The sequence below is a fragment of the Pseudophryne corroboree genome, chromosome 1 (assembly GCF_028390025.1).
Source record: "Pseudophryne corroboree isolate aPseCor3 chromosome 1, aPseCor3.hap2, whole genome shotgun sequence".
NCBI lineage: Eukaryota > Metazoa > Chordata > Amphibia > Anura > Myobatrachidae > Pseudophryne > Pseudophryne corroboree.
This window is the reverse complement of record NC_086444.1, coordinates 409,407,682-409,424,867: the sequence shown is the minus strand read 5'-3', so window position 1 is coordinate 409,424,867 and position 17,186 is coordinate 409,407,682. Positions and strand designations below refer to the sequence as shown.

General features: G+C 43.3%; 2 protein-coding genes across 4 annotated transcripts in view; both read left to right on the top strand.

The window, feature by feature from the left end:
• The window catches only part of SLC8B1 (solute carrier family 8 member B1), a 111,694-nt gene extending 104,200 nt beyond the window's left edge, over positions 1–7,494 (top strand). For all 3 annotated transcript variants that reach the window (XM_063913280.1, XM_063913278.1, XM_063913279.1), the window contains 4 exons: positions 3,034–3,187; positions 5,078–5,158; positions 5,364–5,428; positions 6,952–7,494. In XM_063913280.1, coding sequence (XP_063769350.1) covers positions 3,034–3,187; positions 5,078–5,158; positions 5,364–5,428; positions 6,952–7,149 — 498 coding nt within the window. In that variant the 3' untranslated portion in view covers positions 7,150–7,494. The remainder of the gene's footprint in view (positions 1–3,033; positions 3,188–5,077; positions 5,159–5,363; positions 5,429–6,951) is intronic.
• Positions 1–17,186, top strand: part of FICD (FIC domain protein adenylyltransferase) — a 1,034,845-nt gene that overhangs the window by 925,694 nt on the left and 91,965 nt on the right. The gene's annotated exons all lie outside the window — the stretch shown is intronic.

Sequence of the window (17,186 nt, the reverse complement as noted above, 5' to 3'; positions counted from 1 at the left end):
CCGATTTTTCAAATCAGGCTTGCCAGCTCTGCTGGCAGACAGGACTCTCCGGCAAGAAGCCGTCCAGAAGTTGGTGGAGGCACAGGTCATTGTGCCAGTACCACCTCATATGCAAAACAAAGGTTACTATTCAAACCTTTTCGTGGTACCGAAGCCGGATGGTTCGGTCAGGCCCATTCTGAACTTAAAATCACTAAATCCCTTTCTGAGGGAGTTCAAGTTCAAAATTTAGTCTCTAAGGGCAGTGATATCAGGTCTGGAGGAGGGGGAATTCCTGGTATCCCTGGATATCAAGGATGCGTACCTCCACATTCCGATTTGGCTGCCGCATCAAGCTTATCTTCGATTCGCACTGTTGGGCTGTCCTTTTCAGTTCCAGGCCCTACCATTCAGCCTCTCCACAGCACCGAGGGTATTCACCAAGGTGATGGCGGAAATGATGGTTCTGCTCCCGCAGACAGGGGATGAACATATTTTCATATCTGGACGATCTGCTGATAAAGGCTTTGTCCAAGGAGAAGCTGTTACGGTCCATAGTTCTCACGACACAGCTTCTCAGGGAACATGGTTGGATCCTGAATGTTCCAAAATCACATCTGGAACCAACTAAGAGGTTGTCCTTTCTGGGAATGATCCTCGACACGGAAGTGCAGAGGGTGTTTCTTCCAGAGGAAAAAGCGTTGGTGATACAACAGTGGCTCACATAAACAGACAGGGCGGAACGAAGAGCAGAGCTGCAATGTCAGAGGTAACAAGAATCATCCTCTGGGCAGAAAAACACGCGTTGGCGCTGTCAACAATCTTCATTCCGGGAGTGGACAGCTGGGAAGCGGACTTCCTCAGCAGACACGATCTCCATCCAAGGGAGTGGGGTCTCCATCCGGAGGTGTTCAAGGAGGTAACAGCTCTTTGGGGCGTACCCCAGATCGACATGATGGCCTCTCGTCTCAACAAGAAGCTTCAGCGGTATTGTTCCAGGTCGAGAGACCCACAAGCAGTGGCGGTGGACGCCCTGGTGACTCCGAGTGTTCCAGTCAGTGTACGTGTTTCCTCCACTTCCACTCATCCCAAGAGTTTTAAAGCTTATAGGGAGAACAAGGGTTCAAGCGATCCTCAGTGCTCCAGACTGGCCAAGAAGGGCTTGGTACGCGGATCTTCTGGATCTACTGCAAGAAGAGCCAAGGCCTCTTCCACTTCGGGAGGACTTGCTGCAGCAGGGGCCGTTCGCCTTTCAAGACTTAACGCGGCTACGTTTGATGGCATGGAGGTTGAATGCCTGATACTAGCTCGAAAGGGCATTCCGAACAAGGTTATTCCTACCCTGATACAGGCTAGGAAAGGAGTAACGTCTAAACATTACCATCGAATTTGGAAAAAATATGTATCTTGGTATGAGTCCAAGAAATTTCCTGCGGTGGAGTTTCAACTGGGACTGTTCTCCTCTTCCTACAAGCTGGTGTGGATATGGGCCTGAGGTTGGGATCTGTGAAGGTCCAGATTTCGGCCCTATCCATTTTCTTCCAGAAACAATTGGCTGCCCTCCCTGAGGTTCAGACCTTTTTGAAGGGAGTTCTGCACATCCAACCTCCCTTTGTACCGGCTACGGCACCTTGGGACCTTAACGTGGTGTTGCAGTTCCTCCAATCGGACTGGTTTGAGCCTCTACAGGAGGTTGAGGTCAAATTTCTTACATGGAAGGCTGTCACATTTGTTGGTTTTAGATTCTGCTAGACGTGTGTCGGAGTTGGGATCTTTGTCCTGTAAAAGCCCATACTTGATCTTCCACGAAGATAGAGCTGAGCTCCGGACACGTTAGCAGTTTCTTACGAAGGTTGTGTCGGCATTTCATATCAACCAACCTATTGTGGTGCTAGTGGCTACTGACTCGTCAATTTCATCAAAGGCCTTGGATATTGTAAGGGCTCTGAAAATCTAGGTGAAGAGGACTGCTCGTCACAGAAATTCGGACTCTGTTTGTCCTGTATGATCCCAAGAAAATTGGGTGTCCTGCTTCTAAGCAGACGATCTCTCGCTGGATCAGATTCACTATCCAGCATGCGTATTCTACGGTAGGATTGCCGTGTCCTATGACTGTCAAGGCCCACTCTACTCGTAAGGTGGGGTCTTCCTGGGTGGCTGCCCAAGGTGTCTCGGCGTTACAACTTTGCCGAGCTGCAACTTGGGGTCGAACACATTTGAAAAGTTCTACAAGTTCGATACTTTGGCTTCTGATGACCTGAAGTTCAGTCAATCAGATCTGCAGGAGCGTCCGTGCTCTCCCTCCCGTTCTGGGAGCTTTGGTACATCCCCATGGTACTAATGTGGACCCCAGCATCCTCTAGGACGTAAGAGAAAATAGGATTTTGGTTACCTACCGGTAAACCCTTTTCTCGTAGTCCATAGAGGATGCTGGGTGCCCGCCCAGCGCTTTGTTTTCCTGCTATCGTTATTTGGTTCAGTACAACTCTGTTTTAGTTGAGTTTTGCATTGTTACTTGGTAAATAATGTTTCAGTGGTTGCTGAGGTTTCAAGCTACGTTAGCTTGACGTGCCTTGTATGTGTGAGCTGGTGTGAATCTCGACACTATCTGTGTTAAATCTTTTTCTCGAAGATGTCCGTCTCCTCGGGCACCAGTTTCTAGACTGAGTCCGGTAGGAGGGGCATAGAGGGAGGAGCCAGCCCACACTCAAACTCTTAAAGTGCCAGTGGCTCCTGGTGGACCAGTCTATACCCCTTGGTACTAATGTGGACCCTAGCATCCTTTACGGACTACGAGAAAAGGATTTATCGGTAGGTAACCAAAATCCAATTTTTTTTGTATACATTTTTCTCATTTCACTTCACCAACTTAGACTATTTTGTGCATATCCATCACATAAAATTCAGATAAAAAAAACAATTAAATTACAGGGTGTAATGTAACAAAATAGGTAAAAAGCCAAGGGGGGTGAATACTTTAGCAAGGCACTGTAGTTCATTTGTGTCCGACTTGTCCACTCTGCTTACTGCTGCCTGTTCTCTATCTCCCTGCAGCTCTTCTCCTTCATGGGATTCGTTGTCAGTGCACTCTGGATCAGTGCTTCAGCAACTGAAGTTGTCAACCTGTTGCGCACTTTTGGGGTTATCTTCCGGCTGAGTAATACAGTGCTTGGTCTAACCTTGCTTGCCTGGGGGAACAGTATTGGAGGTGAATGTAACTCATTGTGCTCAAAAAACAATAAGCACATACTTTTTGCAGCACACATTATTTTATTTACTGTATGTTGGTCTAATATTCTAGTATCAACTATAACTATTTCAAGGGCAAGTAAAGGCCCTATTTGACGTACACACAAACCGCTCACCAAGGTACCCCACCTTCATGCAGGTCCTACACTATAACAGAGTCTCAAAAATTAAAACCTGGCAACTGTATCACACATAATATAACTGCAAATATGCCCACTTGGTTTAATGTGTACCTGCCAAATACTCCATGGCTTTTAAAGGTACACTAGTCACCTGACACTGGCTGATAAATTACTAAAGAACAGCTGACTAGATAATTGGGTTTGCATAGGGGTGCATGAACAAAGCTTGTGGCCACAGTGAATGAGTTAACCAAAGATTAACTCTACAATATACCAAAAAATGTAAAACCATAGCACTCACCACCCCAGAAGCGGGGTGCAGTGTCTGCACTCAGCACTCATAGGGTGGGGTGCATGTAGCCCATGGCCACCCACTTTAAAATATACAAACAGAAAGTTCAGCACTCACCATCCTTTATTTATTGATGATGTGAAAATAAATGAGCTTGCTTTGGTGATTGCTGAACTTTCTGTTTGTTTGTATACATATATATGTAGGTGTGTATATATATATATATATATGTGTGTGTGTGTGTGTGTGTGTGTGTGTATGTATGTATATATATATATATATATATATATATATATATATATTATAGACTGTATTATAGAGCAGGGTAACGTTCATGTACTGGGAGTGTTTATATATAAATCTATGCATCTTTCACCCTCTACAGCAGGTTTGGTGGAAGGGGTTTGTTGAACTAAACATGCAGACGAACTGCAGTGGCTGTCATTTAGGCAGATATGTTTTACTTAGATGCACTGTGATGATTGGTGGATACCTACATACAGTATGGGCAAGGCTGTAGGTATCTGAGAAATTACAATTTATGTAGATTCATCTTTTTAACCTGCATCAGATGACATTCATAGTTTCATACATTAGGAGATATCCTGTTAGCAGTGGAAATTTACCGCTGCTTATAGGCTCGTGAGGGGCTATCCAATTAGCCCTGATGCCGCACGTATTGGGGATTATGCTTTGGGTGCCTCAGGCACACGAAGCGTAATCAGCGACAAGCAGCCACCGAAGCCGGAACTTATCCCAGATCCCATGTGTTATTGCACAGTTGTGGGTCCATTTTTTGGCTGATAAAAACGACTTCTAATTGGATACCGCAATAATGATTATCTATTAAAAAAATACGATATTAGGGCGTTTTTATTGGGCTAAAACAGATCGCTTTTCATTTAATTATCTTGAAGATGTGAGGGGAGCTTTAGCTGCCTGTGAACAATATATTTTTAGCTTCAAGGTTTACATCTGAAAATGTTGAAATAATTGACAGAATTTCCAGACTGGAAACTATTTGTGTTGAACAGTTGTTAATGCTGTTGATCTTAAAGCTTGATAGTAATGAAGTGCTGAATTTTATCCGTTGTATTCTGCCAAATATAAAGACACAGATCTTGTCTTAATCTTATGCTCCTGATGTCTAGAATTTACAAATGGGCTGATGTTTGAAGGAAAACCTAGACATTTTAGGGCTGCTCAACATGCAACCTGCCAGCTGTAGTGGAACTACACATCCCAGCATGCCCTGCCACAGTTGTAGCATTTTCTGATAGGAAAACTGTGGCAGGGCATACAGGGATTCATCCACAACAGCTGGAGTGCCTAATGTTGAGCACCTCTGCAATACATTAATACCACCTTAATGTAAGGATGCAGGTCAGCTGCCCATTGCTCTAGTCTACTCAACAACTTTCCTTTCCTCTTCCAGATTTTGTATCAGATCTCACATTGGCCCGTCAAGGCTATCCTCGCATGGCATTCTCCGCCTGTTTTGGAGGCATCATCTTCAGTATCCTTTTATGTAGCTTCCTGCAAGGGATCATTTGATATTTTCCAGCAATTGGAAGGCTACAACATATTTTACGATGTACAGCTTTGTTTTACTGCATGCTGAGAGATGTTGAAGTCAATCCTGTAAGCTACAATGTTCCACTATCTTTCTGTAAATTTTAAAAACATGCTTTTAAATAGTTTTTTTCCTGATCTAACCACAGATGTGCTAATTGGAGTTGGTCTGGGGTGTCTGCTGCAATTGGGTCCATCTAAGACCGTGTTACAGGTTTGTTGTTGTGGAAGCTCTTGTGAGGACATAGCAATCTAATGATTAATCTTTGCTATAATTGGAAACCTATACTTAGCCTGACATGATTTGTAGAATCTGTAATGTTAACATGCCCTTCTATGCTTGCAAACACTATCCCTCAATTCCCTTCCTTATAATATAGCTACAGAATTCATATAGTTTCTGGCTCATGGGGTTCTAGTCCTGAAGAGGTGAGCATTGAGTCATATATTATGAGAGGAACAAAATAAAAAAAGGCCGGGAACTAATGAATAGTAATTAGTACTAGTATGCTTTCTAAATTTGTAGTTTTATATATCTATAGGGTGTGTGATACATAGTAAGGAAGAAAACACAGCATGCCCTCAGAGTGCACACCATTGCATGCATGGGGCCCGATTCTGAGCTGGGGGTAAAGCAACAAGGAGCACGCACAGTAACTGTGCAATGCAAGGTGTGCAAATACATTTATTTATTTTGCATGTTAAATAAATACTGGCTGCTTTTGCATGTAGCTCACATTCTGGAAAGCTTTAGTTTTATACTGCAATTTAGATTTGAGTTTGGACACCCCTCTCTCATCTAAATCTCTCTGTACATTTAAAATCCTCCCTCCTGCATTGCAAAATAGTTTTGCCTAGGCACACAGTAATGCAGACCATACATCTGCACAGCGTTTACCTTCTCTGCCGATCGGCGGACACCGATGATCAGCAGTCTGTCAGGGAATTGGGAAAAATAAACATGTTAAGAATTCCGGTCTCTCCATTCCGACCATGTTTGTGTCGGAATCAGGAAATTGAGCTTGTCTAACACGGATTTCTCTGATTTCCTGACCCCATGTTGGCTCCTTTACTTGCTCTTTTTATGGTTTATCCCCAACGTATCAGTGTTAGGCAGAACACATTATAAATAGTTAAACCTTGCAATACGACCTGTAATTGTAAAGTAGATGGACTAATAAATCCTTGAATATATGAAATTATTGATTTATAGCTGCCTGTTCAATCAGATAATTTAGAAAAATAAATTGCAGACTTTTTATAACCGAAACAACATTGTTTTGCCAAACTGTTACTGAAGTAAACAATAAAGTTGCCTGGTTTAGATCTTCAGATAAGAATTTTTATGACTTCCAGTAATAACGACAGTTTACATACCGAGAAATCTGTGGGGGAAAAAATCTATAATATAAATTTGACAAGCGCTAGCAAGAAAAGCCTGACATCTGTAGGTATGCAGTGGCATAATGGTTCCAGGGGGATAGCATGATAATAGCTTCTGTAAACAACTTGGTAATATCTCAAAAATAAAATAACTTTATAGAAATATGTAGTCCTCGAGAGGAGATTACCCACGATGAAAAATGAGACTTGGGTCAACGAACACAGGATTGCATAGTGGTGTCCCACCACCCATAACATGGTTGAGGATCAGCATTTATACATGGTTGTGCAGCCCAGGAAAGTATGTGGTTTTTCATAGTGAAACCTTTCCTCTCTTGTGCTTGTTTTTTTCAGTTGGAATCACAAGGTCTTTTGGTGTGGATCCTGGCTGGAGGTCTCGGAATCAGTCTGGTTTTCTCCCTAATATCCGTGCCCTTACAATGCTTTCACCTACGCCGCAGCTATGGGTTTGCCCTGATCTTCATCTATGTTCTCTTCCTAGTTGTGGCACTTTTAACTGAATTTGGAGTTATCAAACTGGAAAACTCATAACACTGAGAAAAAGACTCTTGGAAGGACACTCAACAATAATATGTTATGTGAAGTTGCCACCTTTCTTCCATCTCTTTTCCAAATCCCTATAACCCTTAATGGCTGCTTTACTCTCTCAGGATGTTTTTTGTTTAGTTTTATTTTATTTTATTTTTTAAGCACACAATCATAAAATGGTTATACAAATAGTTGTTTTAAAAGGGAAAATAATGCACGTTTTTATTTTTTTATAAACTATTTTTAAAACCGTAATGTGCTGTTGACTTGGATTGTATTTTGGATCCTTACTGTAATAAGTCCAACCATAACAAATTGTGGACTACCCATTAAACAATATAAGAACTACTTATGTTGCAATGAATGTTTTTTATATGTGTAATCTTAAAAAAAATTGCTCCTGGTATATATTTTATTATAAATTAATAAAAACGATTTGGTTGTACTAATATGCACAAGTGCTGTGGGAAAGTTTTAAATTCATTGTAACCTTCCATCCCACAACAAGAAATACAGCAACATTTGAGGTTAATAGATATTTATTTTTATTCTATCATACATTCAGCACAAAATTGCCATCCACCACTTAATCAGTATGATGGCTTTGCATGTTGTACCAATATTGACCACTTGGGGGACTCTTGATGCACGCAGTAAAAGCCACTAATTCTAAAATCTAATTAGCCATAATTAATTGACCAGAGATGGAGCAGGGCTCACCAACTGCCTCTGCTGGCCCTGGTCCCGCCCCCTGAACATGTGATGGCATGCGAGGGGCGGGGTTGCTGGCAGGAGAAAGGTGTAGTAGTGCTGATAAAGCTGAATATTTATCTTATATAAAACCCTTTATGAGGTCTGAGAACACTGTACGCTATTCACGTATGGAGTACCGTAAGGGTACGCACGTTGCGTAACAATCGCTTAGCCGTAGTCGAGACGCTCAAGCGTCACGTTCGCTCACGGCCAAGAGATCACAGGCAGGCACACTATTGGCTGCCGACTAACGTAATGATTCGCTATAGCGTGGCGGACGCTCGGGACCACGAGGAGATCACCAGCGGCGCTGACGCTCACAATGTTAAACCTTTATATCTAAACCATAAACAGTGTATTATGCAGCAAAACCTTAGTGTAGTGATAGAGTGTAGATGCAACCTTGTGTAACCTTATTAACTCAAAAGCTGTTCGAGCGTCACCGACGCTCTGAGAATACTTAACACTATAAGAAATACACAGATACCTGGGCTTAGGGTCCAACGCCTTATATATATATTATGAATGTTATACTTGCAAAAGAATTAATACAATACAAGTCATACACTACAATATAACATAGACTAACTAACCAGATAACTACACAGGAAATACAATACAATACAATTACGTTTTAAGGGAAAATAAGAGAGAAAGAGGAGAAGAGAGAGAGAGATGGCTCACAATGACAATAAGACAATATGATTGCAGAGAAAAACTTACGCACAAAGGGGAACGATCGCATGCGCCTCTGGACATCCAGCTCCCGATTATCAGCAATGAGAACCGTTGAAGAGTGAGCTGGATGTGATCGGCTTGTCTATTTATGCCCCACACACAATACAATTCAATGGTCCCTACAATCTCATTGTTCATTGGACACAGAAATTCCTCCTCGCACTATAACAAAAGATCATAGGTTGATTCATACAGGTGGGCTGTGACAATTTCCAACTGCTCAGGTGGGTGGGAAACTAAGTTTCCCGCCGCATGGATAAGTAAGTGCAAATAATAGTAAATGGACATAAACTTCTTATGTCCATAACTATTCGCACGAGCGATTAATTCACTTCAAACCAACACCGGAATATTGCTAATTAAATACTCTTCCGATGGATACTAAACACCACTGTATTACTCCTGTCTGACCCTTCGTATCAAACAAAGAGGGATTTCTCCGTACATGAACATTCTACATTAACCAAACTTTCAGATTCTATCAAAGGGACCATAATCTATAAAATACATTATATGGTGAAAATATGTAACGAAAGAGTCGCCCGCTAGACGCATACAATCTCTACCGTAAATGCGCATACCGTGCGCCTGCGGGTGCACGCGACTGCGTGTATGCGCACGCACGGGAGAGCGCACGCATGCGCAGCAGGGACACATATGAGGTGCAAATATGGCAGTGTGCATAGTGATATTTTTCTGACTTTGACAGTCCACCCTTTGGCAGTCGACAATAACTGCCACTTCCTAAAACATTTCAAAAAGAGAAAAATATATGTCAAGTGTAAATACATTTCCATGGTTGGGTAGGGGAGGAGAGGAGAAGGTAGGAAAAAGGGTATGACCTAGTGAGATAGCAGAAGCATGTGTGTATGAATCCGTGTTTGGGGGTCATGTATCATCGTGCCGTACGTGTTTTAAATCAAGCTTCGAGGTATTGCGAAGTATACATTTGAATTCCTTCTTATCCCGTGGTACGGGTCTGTGGATGGGCTGTCAAACTTTACCGAGCTCTTTTCGGCTGTGGTTGCAACAAAATGGGGGAGCACATTTTAGTTGATGATACATGAATGGGGGAATATGTGATTGCTGATATCTGTGCCTGTATTCCCTATCGCCTATGTGTGTCATTACCTGAAGGTTGTAGAGATGAAGAAAAGACATAATTACGGTAAATGCAGTGGTATTCTATGTCAGGTTAATGAACATTTGTCGGTTGAAGTCTTGTTCGGTGTCTGTTGAATGCAGTCTTCTTTGTGCTTTTGCCAAAAGGCGTGTGGGCAAAAAGCTTTGTCAATGTCCATAGGCTTACAAAAGTGTTGGGCTAGCGTAATTTTAAAATTTCTAGGGAAACTGGGGGTCTATGGCATTGTTCATCAAATATCTGTGTATAAGGTTGTCAAAACTTCTTCTTCAATCCATCAGTTGTCTGTATACAGGATCATCAAATTCCTCGTCAAAAGTGGGTCTTTTTACCTTGGAAAAACCAGAAAAACAGGTGAAAGAAACGGACCGTAGAAATCGCATTTTCATCACATCATTGTTTCTACATTTGGGTCATAAATTAAATCCATTGGAATTACAGTTTCCTCACTCCTTAAACTCATCACCCTGGTACTTCGTTTGCACTTCATTAAAGCCTGACCGCATCTAAATATCAAGCCAATGGCTATGACAACACCTAAGATACATAGAAGAAACTTCCCAACATCCATTATGACTCCTTGAGCCCATTCTCCTAAACCAGAGAACCAATTTCACGGGTTCAACCATGACACCCAACCAGTCAGCTTATTACCTACAGCAGCAAGAGTGAGATTGTGTCTCCTGCGAAATTCCCACTTCAATTGGAGAATATCGTCCATCTTTTGGTCTATGACCTCGACCGGGTCCTCGGTACTATTCGTTATATATGTGCAGCATTTCACGCCGTACTGCGTTGCCAGTGTGACGCAATATCCGCCTGTCACTGCTGTGAGGTAATTGAGAACCATTCTATGCTGGACCAGTTCTGTTTTATAAGCTTGAAGTTCTCTTCCAGTATACCTGAACGTGTCATCATACATTTCTGTGATATTGTCTAACAAATTTGCGAGCGCAGATATGTATTTATAATTCAACACTCCTCTGGCGGTGCGAGTGAAATCTAACGCGATTAGAAACTGAATCCCGGTGGATTCATGGATCATGTCAGAGGCCGGATGCTCTGTTCTTTCTATCAGGTGCCGTTTAACTACGTGCTCGTAATGGGTGTGAGTATAAGGAGCTTGGGCAACACGGTGTATATCTTTCATTTTGGCATGTGATAGTCATTACTTCAGGCAGTACTTTTCCAATATAACACAATCCTTCAGAGTTTGGGGCAAGCCACTTATACGCCTTCCTCCGCATATGAAATATGCATCATCGGGGAGAACATATGGGACGGAGTAGGACATTACCATATTACACATCTTCCATGTGAAATCTCCTAACCCTAATTCTCCTATCTGTCTAGTACACGTATCAGTTTGTACGATATGTGCGCAGTATCCTGGTGATACTTCTCCAACTCTCGTAATCCTACTTCCTAGGGTATACCTATATCGGAAAGATTTTTCTCTACTGGCTATGTGGCGTATAAGCTCTGTATCTGTAGGCATTCTATCTGCTCTATATGAAAAGGTCATGGTTTGGTTGCTCCATGACACTTCCCAACTTCCCGGCTTTCGGGGATTGGTAATGTTAAAACATATTAGGGATCTATCCACATGATATTGGTGGAGCTTCAAACTAGGAGGACTGGAGATATTAAACCTCCTGTCCACCGGTCTCCCACCCTTTAGCTCAAGTACCTCCCCTATCGTTAAAGGAAATGGTACTAGTCCTGATTTGCTATGACCTTGAGGTACTTGAGAGCATACCCAACAATCTGTTTGATTTAACACACTACCCACTAAGGAGTGATAGTCACTCAATGGATGCCGGTCCATGTGGATATTAAAACTGGATTGGCATTTCTTAATGCACCCATCCTCAACTACGTTGTCACAGAGCCTACAGATACAGTTTTCTTCAGCTAACAATCCTTCACAATTCCTTCTATTGTCAATGCTATCGGATCGTTTTCTGATACTCGCCTTTGCTTGTTGGTTAAGTTGTTCTTGGAAAACTACGCCTCCATCTTTGTCATCAGAACCCATTCCAGAACCTCTCTCGACCTCCATGGTACTCTCGCCGGAACAGACTGCTCTGGTCAACATCATGGTCAACAGGAAAATCCGGATCACAGTCTCTTGAGGCAAGTCCATCTTATAGGAGGAAACGAAGAAGAATGAGAAGGGGGAAAAATAATTTGAGGGAGAGGGGATGGGAAGTGGAGAAAAACAATAAAAGGGAACAGGGAATCGACAACTGCTTTTGATCTTGTGATTTTCAACGCTCAGGTGCCGCCTCAGTCCTCTTGGAACAGACACTCCAGCGATACAACTTCCTCTACCGTCTGTTCCTTATCCCGGGACCTCTCTGGATCAGCAACCTTCTTACAATGGGACGAATGAACCCAAGTCTCTCTCTCGGCAACTTTCAATGCTGTAGTGCTAGTCAATAAGACTTGGTATGGTCCTTCCCATCTGTCAATAAGGCAACCTGAGCGTAGAAAATTCCGTATCATTACATAATCCCCAGGTTCAATGTCATGACAATTACTATCTGGTAAATCAGGAATCACCAACTTCAAATTATCGTTTTGATTCCTTAACTGTTTACTCATGTTAATCAGGTATTTTACAGTCACTTCATTGTTACACTTCAAATCATCCTGAGGGTTAATCATAACATGCGGTTGTCGACCAAACAAGATTTCAAAGGGAGACAGATTAAGAGGGTACCTGGGAGTGGTTCTGATGCTGTACAGTACAATGGGTAAAGCTTCTGGCCATGTCAATCCTGTCTCTGCCATAACTTTGCTCAGTTTATTTTTAATAGTGCTGTTCACTCTTTCCACCTTCGCACTCGCCTGTGGACTGTATGGAGTGTGCAGCTTGCTATCAATTCCCATCAACTTACACATTCCTTGAAAGACATCACCTGTAAAATGGGTACCCCTATCACTTTCGATAATTCTAGGGATACCATATCTACATACAAATTCCTGCACAATTTTCTTAGCAGTAAACATAGCGGTATTTGTGGCCGCAGGAAATGCTTCGACCCAATTTGAAAAAACATCTATACAAACAAGTACATATTTCAAATTTCGACAAGGGGGTAATTGAATGAAGTCAATCTGTATTACCTGGAAAGGGCCGCCTGCAGGTGGGATATGAGATGGTTCTGTTGGTATTGCCTTTCCGATGTTCTTTCTCAAACAGGTAAGGCATGACATTGCTCTCTTACTCGCATGAGATGAAAATCCTGGGGCGCACCAATATGCTCTTACCAACTTGCACATTCCTTCCTTGCCCAGATGAGTCAGCCCGTGAGCTGCCTCAGCTAAACATGGAAGGTACGCTCTGGGGGCCACCGGTTTACCATGTCCATCCGTCCAGAGTCCTGAGGACTCCTGGCCATATCCCTTTGCCTTCCAGACTGCCTTTTCCTGTGTGGAACACAAATTTTGCATTTCACACAACTTCTGTGTGTTGATGGTATTAAATACCATCAATTGTGTGGTGTCTGTCTGTCTGGGGGTACCAGCTGCTAACTTAGCAGCTTCGTCTGCTCGGCTGTTACCAAGTGATACTGGGTCTTGACTATATGTGTGTGCTTTACACTTGATAACAGCCACTCTGTCGGGTTCCTGTATCGCTGTTAGAAGCCTTTTGATGTGAGCTGCATGCGCTACCGGTGTACCAGCTGCCGTCATGAAATTTCTGAGGCGCCATAGGGCTCCGAAATCATGGACTACCCCGAATGCGTATCTAGAGTCGGTGTAGATATTGGCTGATTTGCCCTTAGCCAATTCACATGCTCTGGTTAGGGCGACCAGTTCAGCAACCTGGGCTGAGTGAGGTGGGCCTAGCGGTTCCGCTTCTATGGTGCCTTGGTCATCTACGACTGCGTATCCAGTACACAAGTCTCCCGAGTCTGACTGTCTATGACAACTACCATCCGTGTAGAACGTGAGCTCTACATCTTCCAGTGGGTTGTCACTGATGTCAGGCCTTGCTGTAAAATTTTGGGTCAAATATTCCATACAATCATGTGTGTCCTCCTTTGTATTAAATTCTCCTTCCCCACCACTCTCATCCTCCACCCTTTGTGCCTGTCCAGTCACACCTGGGAGATATGTTGCAGGATTTAATGCACTGCATCTCCTTATGGTGATGTTTACGGGGGCCATTAGTGCTAATTCCCATCTTGTAAACCGCGCTGATGAGACGTGCCTGGTTTGGGCAGAATTTAGCAAGGCTGACACTGCATGTGGTGTATGAATTGTGAGGTTGTGACCTAGCACTACATCTTCGCTTTTCGTTACTAGCAATGCTATCGCAGCAACGCTTCGCAAGCATGTGGGGAGGGATCGCGCTACCGTATCTAGCTGAGCGCTATAGTATGCTACTGGCCTGCTGGCATCACCGTGCTTTTGGGTTAAGACGCCTGCCGCGCAACCAGCACTTTCTGTTCCGTACAGCTCAAAGGGTTTCCCATAGTCTGGCATACCTAATGCTGGTGCCTGCGTTAGGCACTGTTTAAGTCTCTCAAATGCCATCTCGGACTCGTCTGTATGCGAAATCCGATCAGGTTTGTTTGAGGAGACCATCTCCTGCAAAGGTAACGCCAGAATGGAAAATCCTGGGATCCAGTTACGGCAATACCCACACATTCCTAAAAATGTTCTGACCTGTTGTTGAGTTTGTGGCAGAGTCATGTCTCTAATTGCTTGAATTCTATCAGCGGTCAGGTGTCTCAGTCCTTGTGTTAGACAGTGTCCCAAATATTTTACCTTAGTTTGGCATAATTGCAACTTGTCTTTGGAAACCTTGTGTCCTGTGTCTGAAAGATGAAACAGGAGCTGTTTCGTATCCTTCAGGGATGCTTCCACTGAATCAGAACACAGTAGTAGATCATCCACGTACTGTATTAATACTGATCCACTCTCTGGTTGGAAAGACTGTAAACAATCATGCAAAGCCTGGGAAAATATACTTGGACTGTCTATGAAACCTTGTGGTAATCGAGTCCATGTGTATTGGACTCCTCTGTATGTAAATGCAAACAAATATTGGCTGTCAGGGTGTAGAGGTACCGAAAAGAAAGCGGAGCAGAGGTCAATAACAGTGAAAAATTTCGCAGTGGGAGGGATTTGCATAAGGATGACAGCTGGATTTGGCACTACGGGGAACTGACTCTCAACTATTTTGTTAATCCCCCTTAGATCCTGCACTAGCCGGTAACCCCTCCCCCCACTCTTTTTCACAGGGAAGATGGGACTATTGGCAGTGCTGGACGTTCTTACCAGAATGCCCTGTTGTAGCAAGCGCTCTATTACGGGATACACTCCTAACTCCACCTCTGGCTTCAGATGGTATTGTGGGATTTTTGGAGCTATCCTACCATCTTTTACTTGTACAACTACCGGAGCTACGTTTGCCATTAATCCAGTGTCCTGTCCATCTTTAGTCCAAAGTGACTCTGGTATCTGGGATGTCATTTCTTCTACTTGGGATGGAGTCCTATTTGTCATAATGGTATGTGACATTAATTTTGATGGGGAGTCTAACATGTCTCGCACTTCCTGAGCGTGATTCTCAGGTATGTCCAAGAATACACCTTCAGGAGTACAATAAATGACGCACCCCATTTTACACAATAAATCTCTTCCCTGGAGATTAGTCGGTGCCGATGCAGCCAGCAAAAAGGAATGCTTGGTATGTAAAGGCCCTATTGTAATCTCGGCTGGTTTGCTAACAGGGTAGTGCTGGACTACTCCCGTTACTCCTATGGCTGGAATTGTTTTACCAGTGGTTCTCATGCCCACTGTCGAATTTATCACTGATTTGGCCGCCCCCGTATCTACAAGAAAGTTTAATGATTTACCAGCTACATTTATTGCAATCTCGGGTTCACTTCCAAGATTTGCAATCAATTTTACTGGCTGGAGATTACAGGTATGGCCACACCCCTATTGGGTATGGTGACCTCCCTGAATCCCGCTGGCAGCAACTACTTGTGAGGGAGTTAGCTGGGAACTACCAGAGGCGTGCCAGTCTCTGTTCGGGGGGTATCTTTTTGTTTCCCCTGTATGTGGCTCATAACTCCGTCTCTGCGGACCCTGATCCCAATGTCATGTGTCGTGTCGTTGTCTAGGGGGTTGGTATGATCTTTGCGAATTTTTCGCTCTACAATCTCGTGCTATGTGTCCCTGTTTATGACAAAAATAACATGTTACCACATTTGACTTACCCACAGGGTTTGGTGATATAAACAGAGGCTGTTTTGTGGTCAGGGCCTGTATACTTACTGACATTAACTTATCACCTTGTGACTCCCTGTTTCTGGTGATATTCCGGTCGTGATCAATAGCAGCCTCTCTCAAAGTAGCCACCGACAGACCTCGCCAACATGGTTGTGTGGTCTGTACCCTGGTCTTTAATGCCTCTTTTAAACCATCCATTAGCACAGATACTGCTACCTCTTGATGGTTTGCATTGGTCCTAATGTCCTCTATGCCAGTGTACTTTGCCATTTCTAATAGTGCCCGGTGAAAATAATCAGCAGCTGTTTCTGTCTCTTTTTGTTTAATGGAAAAAATTCTATTCCATTTGGCCACAGCTGGAAAATACTCTTTTAACTGTAAACTTATTCTTTTTACATTGTCTTTGTTGTACACATCTGTAAGAGGTACATCCTGATCCAGTCCACAGTCAGCTAAAAATTAAGCTGCGTCGACATTGGAGGGTAAACAAGCCCTCAGCAATATCTGCCAATCTTTGTTATTGGGCTCTAAAGTGTTTCCTAGGTCTCTGATGTATTTTTGGCTTGCAACTAAGTCTTTTCTGGGGTCAGGGAATTCAGACACTATGGTCCTTAATTCCATTCGGGAAAACGGGCTGTACATGGCAATGTTCCTGATAGGAGTGACTCCTGTAGTGTCCGTTTTCCCATTTGGAACTGCTATTACCCTCACGGGAGCAAGTTTAACAACATCATTCTGTGTAGATTCTACAGTCTGTGGTGAAATAGTTTCAGCATAGTGTATGGTGCCGTACTTACCCGTTGATACGACCTCACCTGTCCCTCCGCTAGGGGGCTTTGTTACTAATCTTATGGGTTGGGCCGTGCCTACTGTTGTTTCTGATATGGTGGCTGCTAGAGAGAGCGCCGATATTGTTGCCGATTCGTCCTCTTGATCACACTCCTGGGGAAAGTTCAAAACAGGGTACAACTTGCACGGGTTAATACTTGCATGGGTTAACTTATTAACATTATCCTTAACATTTATACAGTTGCTAAGTGCCTGTTTGTTACCCCCTGATGCGTCATTCTCCGCAACCAATTTCTCTCCTGATATGTATGGTGGCGGCGGGGCCGTGGCTATCAGTTTCCTGATAGGGCCAGATCCCGCCGCC